We start from the raw sequence: 16,738 nt of genomic DNA on the forward strand, positions 1-16,738 counted from the left end.
ACTACACACTCTTCAAAAAGTAAACCGAAGAAGAATTTTACATTAGTTTGACGAGTTATATTTCATTGTGTATAAGAGGTATTCACATTTGATGAGTTTCAGGCTTTTGGTCCTGGTACAGATGATATTTCTAAGTGATTTAGTTTTGCCGCTGCAACATGGTGAAAACAGCAAAACTCTTGGAGCTGTATAGAGACTCTCGGTAGTTTCAATCAAGTTTGAAGTTCCACTCAATGGCTATAATGGCTAGATTGGACTATACAATCCTGCAGCATGAACCACTGTATCTGGGAAAATAAGAAGTTTAGTGCAAATAACGGGGTCTAGTGCACTTACAGGGTGCGTACTGTATGTACACTTACTGTGAGAGTGTCAGATATGAGATTTTAACCCCCCCTGATCTCACACTGACTGTATAGGTTCTACACAAGATATATATATATATATATATATATATATATATATATATAATATATATATATATATATATATATATATATATATATATATATATATATATAATTAGAGTATTAGATATTATATTAATTATAGAGCCTATTTATAACTGAGCAAAGTATTGTAAAACTGTATGGTGGAGTCAAGGGAATAATTGCTTGCTATTCTCAGCTAGAATATAGTGGTGGCAAGTGCACATACAGTATGTAACAATTTAGAGTTATGCTCATATATCTATAGAAACACTTTCAAATGTGATGAAACTTGCTAAGGACCTGCTTTAGTTACTATCTGGGGCTATATGAAGGTACTCAGTTGTTACAATGATACTTTACTTCTTCAGTGAGAAGTGACCCTACTTCCCATTCTTCACATCAAATAAATACCCTTCTGTAGTACTATACATCACTGGGCAAAGTTACATTTCCACTTTGAGAGTTGCCAATGAAATTACAACATATATTTGGCACTATGAACATCTTGGATAATAATCATTTCTAACCACTGTTTAAAAGGGGAAATCTTTGTTAAGGTGTGAGCAGGATGGCTTGCAGGGGTGATGCCAGACCAGAAACAGACTCCAAACAATGAATGGCGGGTGAAAACTGAGCCGTGGCGCTCAGTATTTTATTAATAAATAATAAACAAAATAAAGGTTTAAACAAAACCAACAACACAAACAAAAAGACGCGTTGGCCAAACAAATAAACACACAAATAACAAGCACGCTTAGCAACTGTTATCTTCCTCCACAGACTTACGTCTCTCATCTGACACTCCTCCCCCTAATGAGCCTGGAGTGTGTCTTTTTATAGTCTGTGGCTGGAGTCTTAATTACCTGAATTACCTAATAACCTTAATTACCTTAAGGCTCCAGCCACATTCCCATGAGGGTATTAGGGAAGGGGTTTTAACCTGATCCCCACCGACTACACAATATAAAGAACAGCTTTTCGCCAGTCTCAAAACAATAAATAAGACGGACGGTGCTCGACCGCCCACACATAAACAATATAATAATAATAATAATAATAATAATAATAATCAAAGGGGCGGGACACTCCGGCCAAGTCTCAAATTAACTGACAGGCCTATTCTATGACATATTTAATACAGGATGCCCCGCTATAACTCCGTCAATAAAGAGGTTAGAAGCATACATGAATTGTAGCTCGCCATGACCTTATCTATCCTATTTACATGTGGCATCCCGAGTGGGGGATAATAAGAGGCAGTGTTGGAGTACGATGTTTTAGAGTGAAGTTGGAGTGGGAAGCAGAATGCCTTAAAAGTGAAGGTGAGGTGGATACCTCTCCTGAATGATGAATACTTTACTTAAGTTTGTTTCCAGCAGTAGAAGAAAAAAATAAGGGCAAGTAATGTTCACCTATATAGGTTATTGATGGAACCAGCATCAACCCTGATTTAAAATTGGAATGAGATGAGCTCTTGATAGCAGTCATAAAATGGAGAGATAGAGCACTGAGACAGGAAGGATAGCAGCCTTATAATATATTGAAGAGACTCCACTAGTCTTGAAGTGATGGTCAAGTTTTACGTCAGAGAAAATGCTGGAGTAGTTTTAAAATGATGGAGGGGATATCACACCAAACGTAGCAGGCAAGAGTCCAAATGTTTTAACATCATTATATATCGCATTCTGTTGTCTGTCTATATCTAATGTATTAATTGTCTTTGCATTCTGCTCAATACAGATCTCTATCATATATATATACCTTTGAGATTGGCTGAATCTTTTCTTGTGTGGGGATGTTAATCTAACTCAGTGGGAAATTACATCAAGATCAGGGAGAAGCGGGTGTGCTCGTAGAGTACAGCCTCCTCCCTTACATGTGTCACCAGCTAATCCTTTCACACAGAATATAAAAAGTTGAGCAAAGTCTGCAGCAGCACCTTAAATACACACACATGTTGACACTCTCACTCAGCTGCAGACTCCTCCACTCTAGGTGAAGCACGGTCTAATCTCAGAAAAAATGCCTTGGACACAAAACCTGCTTCTTTTAGCTTGCAGATTAATTGCACTTCTGAGTTTTTTAGCAGCTCAAGGTAAGATGGACAAATTTTTACAAATGTTATGTTAATTTGTTTCTGTGTGTTCTGAAACACTGTTTAATTGCTGCAGTAAATGTTTATCAAATGAAAGATTTTCTCTCACTTGCTGAGCGTGTAATAAACAGTATCCAACACTGAATATTGAGTAGTTACTACATTGCAATTCAGAACGTGCTGCCTTACTGATTCCTGTGGTTTCTGACTATGTTTTGCCAGTTAATTCAGAAGGGAAAGCTTACAAACACTTGAAGCCAGGCAGCCAATTCATTTCTTTCTATTTATTTCAAAGCGTGGTGAGGGGCTGTGAGGTGTTTTGGCAGTCTCACAGATTTCCTCAGGTCTTCTAACCTGCCTGGCAATACAGGTTTTATTTAGGTTGGGCTGGGTTTATTCCATCGTTTTAATTTTTTTTAATGTCTTAAAATGTGTGTCATTGAATTTATTAAGTTTCTTTTAGTATTCCTAAATTAAGCACTGTTGAAGGTTTAATAGTTATGGACGATACAGTGGCATTGTGTTTCTTTTCTCCTGCCTTTGGAACCTTTCGCATTTTAATTAAGGAGTTTTTATATTACTGTCTTTGATTTTGGTCATGTGCATGTACAGCTGGCTCTTTGAGCTTTATAATTGTCATTTTGATATATATATAAGATATGCTAATACATATACATGTCTATATATATATATATGCTGATATATATATAACCAGCCTGGACCAAAATCCAGGTTGCTCCCTATTGGAAATTAACATGTATTAATTGTGATATATTTTCAATAATTGCTATAATAATATATTTAAATGTGTTTTATTGCATTGATGTATTTGAAATAAACCGTAAGAACACATATTCACTAACAGTCACAATAAAATATATATTTAAAACATAAAGTATGTTAAAAAATGCATTAAACCCTTGTAATGTTGTTTCAGAATTGTGAAAGTATATTTGAATTTCATTCAGGAGCTTACCTGTATTTTCATAAACACATGTATCACATTGCAGTGCACAAATACTAAATACATTGAAACATCCAAACATAAGTGCCACACCGGCGAGAGGGGGTGGGTAACCTAATACCCTGTAATAAAGAACATAGCCTGACTACACTACATTATGTTTAGAGAAAATAAAGAATTCTGTTCTATTGTAATTAGCTTCTACTTTTATTGGTACCCAGGTTCAAGTCGTCAGCAGAGGGCGACAGCAATCAGCCCACAACCCACACCAAGGAGCACAGATGGTAAGTAATATTCAATTGTTCTTTATTAAAACAGCTTATATTCAAGACTTGGCATTTATGATAATGGTACATACTTCGCCGCTAGCAAGAAGAGTAAAATACAAGAAACAGCATGTGGCAGGCTGGCGAGTGGATAGAGGCCCAGAGACAGACTGCAGTTCAAAAAAATAACAATTTTATTATAAATAAACAAAAATAAAGTGCACAAGGGCAAAATAACAGATACTCAAACACAAATAAAGCAAAAACAAAACTCACAAAAATAAAGTTTCCAGGCTGGGCAATGCCTTCACTGGATTTAGAAAATTCAAAAACCACAAAACAAACACCAACCTGCTTCCTCAGCTCCCTCTCCCCAAATGAGAAGCAGAGGCCTCCTTTTATATCAGGTGGCTGGGCGCTGATTGATCGTTAATCAACCTAATCAACTAATCAACCCCAGCCAACTGAACATAATAAACCCAGGCAGGCAGGGGAAGTTAACCCCATCCCTGCCAATTTAAAGGGCAGAGCTTTGCTCTGCCACACACCTCCCCCCATGTACAACGTACACCGGCCGCAATCGGCCAACTCCCCCCTTCCCCCCACCCTCCTCCCCCCAAGAGTCCAATTATGTCCCTTGGGTGGGCTGTTATGGTGGGTGGTGGTGGGCGGGGTTGATGTCGGAGCCCCCAAGCCTTCTTTGGTTGAGGGGGCCCCGAATGTCCAAGGTAGCATGGCGACGGCGGCCCGGCTCCCTCTGGTGGCGGAGGCGGCGGCCCGGCTCCCTCTGGTGGCGGAGGCGGCGGCCCGGCTCCCTCTGGTGGCGGAGGCGGCGGCCCGGCTCCCTCTGGTGGCGGAGGCGGCGGCGGCCCGGCTCCCTCTGGTGGCGGAGGCGGCGGCCCGGCTCCCTCTGGTGGCGGAGGCGGCGGCCCGGCTCCCTCTGGTGGCGGAGGCGGCGGCCCGGCTCCCTCTGGTGGCGGAGGCGGCGGCCCGGCTCCCTCTGGTGGCGGAGGCGGCGGCCCGGCTCCCTCTCGGGCTCTGAGAGCGGCGGCGGCGGCGGCCTCTCCCTCTCGGGCTCTGAGAGCGGCGGCGGCGGCTCCTCCCTCTCGGGCTCTGAGAGCGACGGAGGCTCCTCACCCCTCTCTGGCTCTGGGAGCGACGGAGGCTCCTCACCCCTCTCTGGCTCTGGGAGCGACGGCGGCTCCTCACTCCCTCTCTGGCTCTGGGAGCGACGGAGGCTCCTCCTCCCTCTCTGGCTCTGGGAGCGACGGCGGCTCCTCCTCCCTCTCTGGCTCTGGGAGCGACGGAGGCTCCTCCTCCCTCTCTGGCTCTGGGAGCGACGGAGGCTCCTCCTCCCTCTCTGGCTCTGGGAGCGACGGCGGCTCCTCACCCCTCTCTGGCTCTGGGAGCGACGGCGGCTCCTCACCCCTCTCTGGCTCTGGGAGCGACGGCGGCTCCTCACCCCTCTCTGGCTCTGGGAGCGACGGCGGCTCCTCCTCCCTCTCTGGCTCTGGGAGCGACGGCGGCTCCTCCTCCCTCTCTGGCTCTGGGAGCGACGGCAGCTCCTCCTCCCTCTCTGGCTCTGGGAGCGACGGCAGCTCCTCCTCCCTCTCTGGCTCTGGGAGCGACGGCAGCTCCTCCTCCCTCTCTGGCTCTGGGAGCGACGGCGGCTCCTCCTCCCTCTCTGGCTCTGGGAGCGACGGCGGCTCCTCCTCCCTCTCTGGCTCTGGGAGCGACGGCAGATCCTCACCCCTCTCTGGCTCTGGGAGCGACGGCGGCTCCTCACCCCTCTCTGGCTCTGGGAGCGACGGCGGCTCCTCACCCCTCTCTGGCTCTGGGAGCGACGGCGGCTCCTCACCCCTCTCTGGCTCTGGGAGCGACGGCGGCTCCTCCTCCCTCTCTGGCTCTGGGAGCGACGGCGGCTCCTCACCCCTCTCTGGCTCTGGGAGCGACGGCGGCTCCTCACCCCTCTCTGGCTCTGGGAGACGACGGCGGCTCCTCACCCCTCTCTGGCTCTGGGAGCGACGGCGGCTCCTCACCCCTCTCTGGCTCTGGGGGCGACGGCGGCTCCTCACCCCTCTCTGGCTCTGGGGGCGACGGCGGCTCCTCACCCCTCTCTGGCTCTGGGGGCGACGGCGGCTCCTCACCCCTCTCTGGCTCTGGGAGCGACGGCAGCTCCTCACCCCTCTCTGGCTCTCACCCCTCTCTGGCTCTCGGGAAGGCGGCTCACCCCTCTTTATTGGAGTGACCGGGGCCTCTCCCATGTCTACCGCCAGGTAATTAACCACCATGAGGGCAACCTCTGGGAAGGACGCCGGGTGGTGTTGTTCCTCCCACTGTTCCCACCTCTCCCCATCTCGACGCCACAGCGTGTTGATAACTATGGGGAGATCGTGGACGAGGTCTGCCTCAGGGTGCATCAACCAGTCCCAGATCTCCTGGGACGGTGGTGAAGGTGGTGGTGCTGGAGGTAGTGGGGTGGCCCCTGATGCCCGGGGTGAACACGGCACCTCTTCCTGGGCCTGGTTGTAGGGGCATCCTGCCCAGTTGTGGCCGTCCTCCTCACACCGGCCACACCAGTTTGCCGGTGGCACGTCTGGGCAGGACCGCCAACGATGGTCCTCCTTCCCACACCAGGAACACCAGGGGAAGAGGCTGGCCGGGTCCTCCAGCAGTGGCTGCAGCAGCTTACATTTCTTCAGCTGCTGCTGCTTTTCCTGCCTTTGCCGCTGTCTGCTCTTCTTTCCCATTTTTTTTTTTTTTTTTCAAAAAAAAAAAAAAAAAATTATCCCAAAAATTCCACAAAACAAAACAAAAATACTGCTCTGAGCCTCTAGGTGGCGCTATCCCACTGCTGACACCAAATGTGGCAGGCTGGCGAGTGGATAGAGGCCCAGAGACAGACTGCAGTTCAAAAAAATAACAATTTTATTATAAATAAACAAAAATAAAGTGCACAAGGGCAAAATAACAGATACTCAAACACAAATAAAGCAAAAACAAAACTCACAAAAATAAAGTTTCCAGGCTGGGCAATGCCTTCACTGGATTTAGAAAATTCAAAAACCACAAAACAAACACCAACCTGCTTCCTCAGCTCCCTCTCCCCAAATGAGAAGCAGAGGCCTCCTTTTATATCAGGTGGCTGGGCGCTGATTGATCGTTAATCAACCTAATCAACTAATCAACCCCAGCCACCTGAACATAATAAACCCAGGCAGGCAGGGGAAGTTAACCCCATCCCTGCCAATTTAAAGGGCAGAGCTTTGCTCTGCCTCACAGCAGTTAAAAAATATACATAACCAGTCCTGGATTGTCGGTAGGGGATGTGGTTCCAGTCTCCTGCATCCCAATTTAAGACTACTCAATCATCCCTTTCCCAACAAGGAGCGCCACTCCACCACCGAGTCCGAGCCGACAGACTAATAGCCCTGAGGCTTCACAAATGTCGATTGAGTGGGGAGAGAATTTCAATCTGTTACTAGGCAGGATCTCCACTCCCAATCTAGAGTAGAGTTTTGCACACGTTACAGGTTTCCTGATAAAAAAATAAGCAATGGATCAGTGCACTTCAAGACACATTCAATTTATCTGCTGGTTTACACAGCCAATTAAAATAATATAATAAAACCAAGAAATATCTCTATTGGTAAAATTACTAATTAAAATAATCACAACACATATCTATAGCATACATATATATATATATATATATATATATATATATATATATATATATATATATATAGATATATATAGTTTATATACCGTTTAGATGGAATATTTATAGCAGCACAGTATAATCTAGCAGCAAATATAACCTACCAGTATTATAGATTTTAGCAGCCAAGTATAGTCTAACAATATATTTCAGCAGCAAAGTACAGTCCAACATCACTTTAGTTCTAGCTGTAATGTAAGGCAGGGAACAGGGAAAAGACTCCACTAATATCAACATTTAATAAAGTATTAATTATATCCCACATCAACAGTATCTGTTCTTTCTGGCAGGAGGACTTGAGCAACAGCGGTAATGAAAACAAATTGGTCATGAAATTGTACTGCGTAATTTGCTCTCCTACTCTGTCTGTCTTGTGTACTCAATTGATGAAAAAAGTACATTATGAATTTTAAAATCTATGATATTCTTCTAAAGTACCATCTGACAAAATACAGTTATAAAATGCTTCAAGTACTATCTGATGGGAACTAGGGATGGCATTACATGAACCAAGACATTTGATTGTTGGACACTCTGCCAAAACACTTGTAGGAATGCAACACTTTAATATTTTATGCATCATAAGCTCACACTTCTATCCAGCATTTTTGCACTGGCCGCCGGCGTGGGCTTAGAGAGTGAAGTTAGCATAGGGTGAAATTGATCTTGGGGAAGTGATTATGTAACTTTGGTGTTAGGAAAAGTAGATAGAGGATGAGCCTGAACTCTCATGTCTCGCCGGATCAGGCGGCATCCTCTGGCCGCTGGGTGGTTTGGAGAGCAAGAGACGGGACAGGAGACAACACAAAACAAAGGACAGCTCTTTCACTACTCAGGGCAGCATCCTCAGGCAGCTAGGCTGGCAGCTGGGCGACTTGGAGAGTTTAGGAAAAGAAGTCTCAGGTCCGTTTAGGAGAGATGAAGACAGAGAACTGCCACCCCCCAGCCCCCACCCCTCCTAGAGAGGGGCCCGTCCCGGAGGGTGGATATACTTGCATATTGCAGAGAGGGCAGAATAGGTACTTAACCTGAAACGGAATGTGAGAAATTTTAGATAGCCGGGTTAAACCCCATGGAGGCAAGCGCAGGAGCTGCGAAAGGATAGGATTTGGCCAGGGGTCTCCTATGACCTGGCGAGGAACTGCCGGATGACAGAGGATACTGAGGAGGCCAACCTGGACAGTCAGGGGAGTGATACTCACTTCCCCCCCAAAAGAGACCCCCGGCTCCCTGCAGAGCCACACCATGAGGATATAACAGAGACCGCAGAGCCTCACTATGCTGTGGAGAGGAACCTCCCCCCTACTGGTGCGAAACCTCTAGTGGACTCCGGGCATACTAACAATGGCTAGATGGGCTGCAGCAATGTCTGAAGAAGATGATCTAATGTATAGTTCCACGGCTGAAGAGAACCAACTTCCCAAGGACTTGATTAAATCCCTGCCCAGGCTGCTGAAGTGGCTGCTCCTATACGGAATGAATGAGGGGAAAAGAGCTGTGTAGGAAGACTGTTCCGGGACAGGATAGTAGAGAGATGGGAAGAAAACCAGTGCCTTTTTATGACAGTTATTGAGTAGTTGATGAACAGAGGGTCTGATGGAGGGCAAGGAATCCTGCGGCATTATATCTGATAGGGTAGAGCTGGGGCAGAGATAAGAGTTAATTTTTTTAAATTGCACAAACTGCCCTTGCCGTAGCTGATCTTTCTTGGAAGTCCTGATGAAGTGGATGAAGTAGTTTCCGGGGACTTGGGTGAGGTCCGAGCATCGCAGACCAGTGGCAGGAAAACTAGAAGATGACTGAACGGTGAACTCTGAGCAGCGCATGAATCCAAAGAAAGATACCAAGCTGAGGGTTTCCGTGACCAAGTCATTGAAAGGGTTGAAACAGCCGCTGCAGAGGAAGGAGATGAGACGAAGAAGAATGTCTGAAGAGATTGGTTGTCTTAAGGGAGAAGAGGGAGGAAAACTCTTCTCTATGCTCCGAAGCATCATCCGAAACCTCCGGGATGGAGAGGAGAGGCGGGGAAGTGATGGACTGGAGGCAGAAATGATGTTGAATGCCTGCCAGGTAGCTCCTGATAGAAGATGGTGCCAGGTGGAGGGATAATCTGAGGTGAGTTATGAATGCCGGGAGGTGTTGGAGGTTGTAGGAGGAAAGAAAAATCCAGTTCTGGGCACAGAAAGTGATGAAGGAGGACCAGGCAGTCGAGTTGGATGAACGGATAGAAGGTGCAAGTGTTTTTTTCCGTAAACCCTTGTGCTGATTGCAGAAGACCGGAGAGGGTGGTGTTCAGTTGAGGGTCATTTGGCTAAAGGGAGGGACCTGCTGGGGGTATGTGTCTGAGAGCATCGGCCCCATTATTTTTTGACCCAGAAATGTGACGTGATTGAATAAGTACATTGTGAGTCTGGTGTTGAAAACTGCAATGGATTCGGTGACTGGCTACATGAGAGCCTTCATTTCTTGCATCATAGATGACTTGAAAGCTTCGAGGTTGGTGAGTGCAGGTTGCTTAGGAGAGGGGTGGGTAAGACTAGGGCTCGTAGACCTGGTTGATGCTGCCTGGCGCTGCTGCCTACTTTGACGCGGCGAGCCATGAGTGGGGCAGGAGAGTCAGGTGAGATTGCCTGACGATGCTGCTTATCCTGTTGAGGACATTTGCTTTGGCGTGGAAAGTTGTGAGTGGAGACTGGAGAATCAGGTTAAGCTACTTGGTGAAGATGTCTGCTTCTGGCAAGGAGGGCTGGGGGTGACAACTGGAGATTCAGGTGAGATTACCTGGTGAAGACGCCTGCTTTGGCGTGGCTGGCCATGTGAAGAGGCAGGAGATCCTGGCAAGGCTGTTTCATTGTACTGCCTGGTTTGTTGCGGGGGCAAGTTTAAAGCCAGCAGCTGTGGAGGAATTGGCACCGCCACTGACCATCTTGCTTGCTGTTGTTGAGCAGGGAGGGAAGATTGGAGTTGCAGTATATCTCAAAGAGTTCCTCCCACTCTGTTCCAGTAGGTATTGTAGTTCCATTCTCAAACAGCACCTTCAACAGTTTTGGCCGGGTCCAGTCCTTGAAAAAGAGTGATTTCATTGGAGGCTGGGCGCCGCCTGCTTTGGCCTTGTTATTGTAATGATCTCAGGTGGATGTGATGCAGATATTTGAGGACACAGGGAAGACTGGGCTAAGCATTGCAGTTGTTCTGGTGGAATATTCTTGCTGTATGAAGAAAATCTGAACGTTGCCATAGCTGACGAGTCCGCTGAGCAGGAGAGCTAAAAGCTCACAAACACAATCAACAAAGATTATGTTTTATTTTTATTTTTTTAAACAAACCACTCGCTAGTAAAATAGTTGAAATTTTTTTGGATAAGGTACAGTAAGATACCAAAACATACTAGACCAGTCTGAGATGCATCCAAAAACAAACACAGACAGAGAGCAGGAGTAGAATAGTGTACAAATAGGAAACGGGGGAGATTGGCATGCGAGGCAGCCAATTGGAATTGAGACGCTGAGCTGGCTGTATCAGACACATGCAGTACTGTCAGCGTGTGATTGGTAGGGAGCACTGGGCCTGAACTAGGACATGATTATTTCCCTGCCCGGAAGTGATTGGTCGGCCGATCTCCCGCCCTTTACTGAATGTCCCGAGGAGGCTAGAATGGCAAAGAAAGGCATAGGGAAAAGGGGTAGGAGCGATAGAGAGAGCGCTCTCTACAGCAACCCCTCAAATTACACTTAAGGTTAACATTAAAATAAAAATGACTATTATACTGTAAATCTCTCATCAGGCACATGTTTTTAAATGTCTGCATTGGTACACCCCTGGAACCATGAGAGTAACTGAGTATGCAATGATGTAAATACAGTATAATTGTAAATCTCGAAAAACTACTCACTTCTAAATCTTTTGTAGTCATCTTTGTATTACTTTAGTATAAATACATGTTAATTTGGATTCATATGTTGTTTTTTTCTGACTTTAGTGAACGAAAAGACACACATTTGCCCATTTTTCCATTGGAAATAGTGATATTTTGAAATATCACTGTCCTGGTCACAAAAGCAAAGTTAGTGGGGAATAATAGCCATGTTCTATATTTTTGAGGCATAAGCAATTAGGAAACAACACTTACTACCCAGGAACACATTTTTTTTTTTTTGTTTCACAGTGATAATCCGTTATAAATGCAAATAACATTACTTCGAATAGCATTTTCCCAGTCAATAATGTGTGCAGCTGCATCAGTAGGAAATCCTGATGTTGTTTTTCAATTAGTAAATACATGAAAAAGCTACCCCTTTCCATGTTGTCATTAAGTTGTAAGTCTTCATTACAGTCTGGGCAGCTGGTACAAGATGGATCTGTACCTCAATATCCAAGACATATTTTGCATTACATAAGTGTCTTTCTAATTAGTAAAATGCCTTGATAACTGGAAAACACTGGGAGGAAATATACCTGGGAATAGGACATCAAATAACTCTAATAGATTAGATGTTGCTTTTTTAGTTAAACTGTGTCGCAATGTGAAAGAATATATCAACATAAGAGATTGAGCCTTAGTGACGGTGCTGCCTCTGAATAGAGGAACATCGCCATTTTCAAAATGAAAGGTAGGACATCAAATCCTTCGCTTTCATCAATATGTATAGCTGGCACACCTCGGCATAGGCTACAATTAGAATCACTTGATGAGAAGGACTTGTTAGATGCTGATTCGTCGCTTGCATCCATGCTTGTGTTCCACACATCATTCAGAAATGCAGTCTATCCATTAGCTCCAAAAATATTAAAACACTATGCAGATAGATCAACATTTCGATCTGCAAGATCTCCTGCAGATCGAGATGTTCAGGTGTTTTCACCGTGTTTTATATTAGGCTACACCTTTTTTTTTTTTTTTTTAACAAAAAAATCTTGTATGACATATGTGCATTAATTGTTTCAAATAAAAGCTGCAGAAACAGTAACATTGGATGTATTGTGATTTGCACATCACTTGTGTTTCTTTTAAAAATATGTATTATTATTATGGTCAGACCGTTTGTGTATAGGCCTATATATGCACGCTAATCAAAATACAGTTTTCAAATATAAATATTTATACTACTCACCTGCCTTTCTCGGGGCTGATCTGATCAGCTGGATATAAAGGAAAACACAAACACAAGTGTAGCAGTACTTCTGCTGCTAAATGTAAATACAGTATTTAGAATTTATTGATTGTTATCCGGGTGAACCAGTGTCTTATGTTTTCCCCTTTTGAACATGTTGGTAGTTAATTTGCAATTTGAAAAATCCAAAGTCAAAAGGGTTGTATTATAAATTATATTAAAATAAACAAATACATAAACTTAAGTGGTTTATAAGTAGGTTGGAGTTGCTTGGGGAATCGAAGTGGGCGCGGGTCATTTCTTTTTCACCGTGTGAATGATTTACTATCCTGAGGATGAAACAATCACAATCAATGTGTACCTTGGCATTTGTTGGTTGATCTTTTGTAGTGAATAGACAAAAACATTCAAATCGGGTGCCAGGTGTTTGTATAAGATAGTTAATTTTAAGTGACTCAGTTGCTATTTTCCCTTGCAACAATTTATGTATGTGCATTTCAATGTAAGTTGCAAAATATTATTAGCTCTTCAAACTTGTATGATACATAGTAATATGTTTATGATTCACCAAATCAAGAAGGTTAAGACTGTTATGATCTATTTTAAAGACACAAAAAATATTGGTTCTATACTAGAACTATACATTTCTCATGGCACTGATAGACTTCATCAAAGTTTCTGTCTACATGACTTGTGTAAAAGAAGTATGTATATGGACGTTAAAATGTCACAAAAGGCAATGACACTGTATAATGTTGGACAAGGAGTCTGAAACATGAAAACAGAAATGTGTCTGACTGCGGCTTAGCCTGTCGTGCATTAAATTAACAAGCATAAAAAATCGATTCATCAATCTAAAATTAGAATCCCCTTTCAAATTTAAACTTGTTACTCATTTTGAATTGATATAAATGGCAACCTGTTATCATAAGCAAATGTACGTAGCCATGGCAACCTACATAATATAACTTAAACTTGTGGTTACCAACAGTTCCAGTAACGATTAATTTACTAAGAATAGGAAGTAACAATAGCAACTTTTTATCAAGTGTGAATCAACACAGAATCAATTTATCTTGCAAAAGGCTTCTCTGCTTAATGTGCTTGAAATGGCAGCTTTTCTGGCACTTTTACAGGGCTTACCACTTCTTGTTGCTTTTGATAAACTACACAGCGTTTGTTTAGTGGAAAATACCAGTGCACATGACATTATCCTCTTATAATGTAGCTTTCATTAGTATAATTGTCGCAATTAATATGATTATTTCAACAATTTCCCTGAGAATTCTACACTAATAATTCTAGTATTAACCAATTTTTAACTGGCTAATCTTAGAATGATTAATGTATGACTTCTATACTGTGAAACATAAATGTGTAGAGTCCAATTTTATGGTACCAATAATGATAGCCTTTTAATGACAAAATTAAGTTCTTGGGGACATCAATCACTGTAATCTCATGCTGATTACTAGTTTCTAACACTGACGTTGTCATTCCTACTTTTTTTGGAAATGGACTGAACTTCTTAAACACAGACAAGGTTATGTTAGAACATAAGGAAATATAAAAAATGAATGAGAAGAGGTCATTTGACCCATCAATCCTGGTCCATATCCCAGTAGCTGATTAATCGTAGAATTTTGTCTATTTATAGATTGGTAATCCTCCCTATGTAAAAAAAAAAAAAAAACTAGATCCAACCCTGTGGATTAGTTAAGATGCTCTTTGTTGGACTCTCTTACCACAATGTATTATAGAATAATAGATGGGCTTCAGTGAGTTACAGGAAAATAATTCTATCTCAGGTTTACGTGATGTCACAAACCACGAAACCGTTAGGTCGAGTAGTTTTGAACGGCCACAGAAACCCAAGATGGAATTATTTTCCTTTAACTGACTGAAGCCCATCTATTATTTTTTATAATACATGGATACTAGTATCTGTAAACAAAAAGACAATAAACTGGTGTTAAGGATAAAATTTAAACTGATTTTAATTAATATCAACACAAATTAAGTCAATATTAAAGAATATTAAATATTTATTAAATATGTATAATATATTAAATAAATATCTTTTTTTTGATAAATCAGGAATGGTGAATTAAACTGGGTAAATAATGAACTTCAAAAAAGAACTTATTTTTAAGGAAAACGAGTTTCAAGGTTTTTTTTTTAATTTTTTTTTTTTTTATCTTAGTCACTGTCAGAGTCGAAGATTATTTGTCTCGCTTGCTTGTTTGGTGCTCCCGTTGGTAAATCTTCACAGAGACAGATTTGTTAAAAGTGCCTACAAAACGTGAATTGTGGGTGTTGTCAAGTGATTGAAAATGAGACATTTTGTGTTTGAAAGTGGTCAGGGTGCACAGGAGTCATATATGGGTCAAAGGTTAAGTATAATCTTTTAGGAATGTGCCATTTTGATGTCACTACTGCTATATACAGTACAGACTAAGCTGAATTCAGGACCGCTCTTAACAGAACTATAACAAAAATGTGAATATGTAATTTGAAGCTACTTAACATTAAATTGAATTAGCCTTAAATACCTTTGGAATTCACTGTGTACATTAATGCCACAGCCAGAACATGTTACAAGTTCACTAATTATCCCCTAGTCAGGTTGTTTCTGTAGAAAAGAACGAGGAGAGCCCCAGCACCAATCCTTGTGCCCCCTGCTGAGTACACAGGCTGGACTATCAATCCCCTTTACTTTGTAAGATTGTTAGGGAAAACCAGTTTCTCAGTGAATGCATTACCTCCACATACTAAAACAGCTCATCTTCTCAAAAAGACCGAGCAGCAACAGTTCAGTTATCACTCATCCTAGTGTATGTACTTTCATCACTGGCATCCAGTGCAATATCCAACGTTCATACATCTGGCACAATGTTTCTTTGTGTAGCTGAAGATGATAGTGCACAGGTTATTGAGTGTATACAGTCTTAATTGGGGCTATATGGAAGCTGTCTGTGTCACAAACACATTTTTAAATATATCTATAGAACCGCTTATCGAATTATGATGAAACTTGAAAAGGACACTCTTTGCAATTAAGAGCATCACAATAAAATGTATATTTTTACATGTGCATACAATGGAAAAAGGTCCTGGTGATGAATGTTTTCACGTTACAGGGAATGTCACTGACATACACATTTTTATGATTATATTTAAGTGGTTATTACTTGCATAAACTTCAGATCAACCCTCAACCTCCACAACCCCCACCCTCCATCATCTTAATGTGACTTTATTTTTTGTATTTTGTCCTGGTTTTAATAGGACAATAAAAAAAGATTTCTTGCAAAAAAAAAACAAAAAAAAACAAAAAAAAAAACTGTCATTACTAAGCGCTCATGTCTATTACGAATTATATCGATAAGGAACAATATTTCCTGTTTTAAATAGGCCAAGTCGATTGGTGCGCTGAAGGATGAGACTGTGGGTCAAAGGATCTTGTTACTATCTATGTTCAAAAGTGTGTCTCTCTCTGTCGGAATCTAAAATGGTTTGCATATAGCTAAGGGCACACATTTTTCACCTGTTGAGAGTTTGTCAAATAGGGGTTGCCGAAGTGTGATGAAGTGAACAATACTCAGCCATAGAAACTGTATATATAGATTGAATTCCCCCCATATGAAATTTTCAGAAGGCATACCCTCACTCTCCACCCCCCTCTCTCCCAAGGTGTGTTGCGGAGCTGCAGTTATGGGGGGTTGTTCCACGTGGAGAAGAATGGGCGCTACAGCCTCACGTACTCCACCGCTGAAGAACTCTGCATGTCCATTGGCACTACTCTGGCCACCAAAGAGCAAGTCCAGAGGGCCTTTGACCTCGGCTTTCAGACCTGCAGGTGAGTTTCTTGAAGCTACTTGAAAAATTGAAAAATCTAAACTTGTCCTATAGTCCATGGCATTGTCTGGGACCTGATGTATTGTTTCAGATACGGTTGGATTCAGAACCACACTGTAGTGATCCTGCGACAGAAGCCTTACATGTTATGTGCCACTAACAAAACTGGCATCATCATCAGCGACATAATCTCACAGCTCAATGATGCCTACTGCTTCAACGCATCCGGTAAAGAGACCACATCTGTATGATGAATTGCAAATGTGAAATAGTTGTTAAATATATAATGGAA

The 16,738-nt window shown here is 42.8% G+C and overlaps 1 protein-coding gene across 1 annotated transcript in view; it reads left to right on the top strand.

The window, feature by feature from the left end:
- The first annotated feature begins 2,370 nt into the window (after positions 1 to 2,370).
- The window catches only part of LOC121329716 (CD44 antigen-like), a 29,324-nt gene continuing 14,956 nt past the window's right edge, over positions 2,371 to 16,738 (top strand). Inside the window, exons 1-4 of the mRNA XM_041275416.1 lie at positions 2,371 to 2,526; positions 3,712 to 3,774; positions 16,282 to 16,447; positions 16,538 to 16,674. Coding sequence (XP_041131350.1) covers positions 2,454 to 2,526; positions 3,712 to 3,774; positions 16,282 to 16,447; positions 16,538 to 16,674 — 439 coding nt within the window. The 5' untranslated portion in view covers positions 2,371 to 2,453. The remainder of the gene's footprint in view (positions 2,527 to 3,711; positions 3,775 to 16,281; positions 16,448 to 16,537; positions 16,675 to 16,738) is intronic.

The sequence above is a fragment of the Polyodon spathula genome, chromosome 17 (genome assembly GCF_017654505.1).
Source record: "Polyodon spathula isolate WHYD16114869_AA chromosome 17, ASM1765450v1, whole genome shotgun sequence".
In the NCBI taxonomy this organism is placed as follows: Eukaryota; Metazoa; Chordata; class Actinopteri; order Acipenseriformes; family Polyodontidae; genus Polyodon; species Polyodon spathula.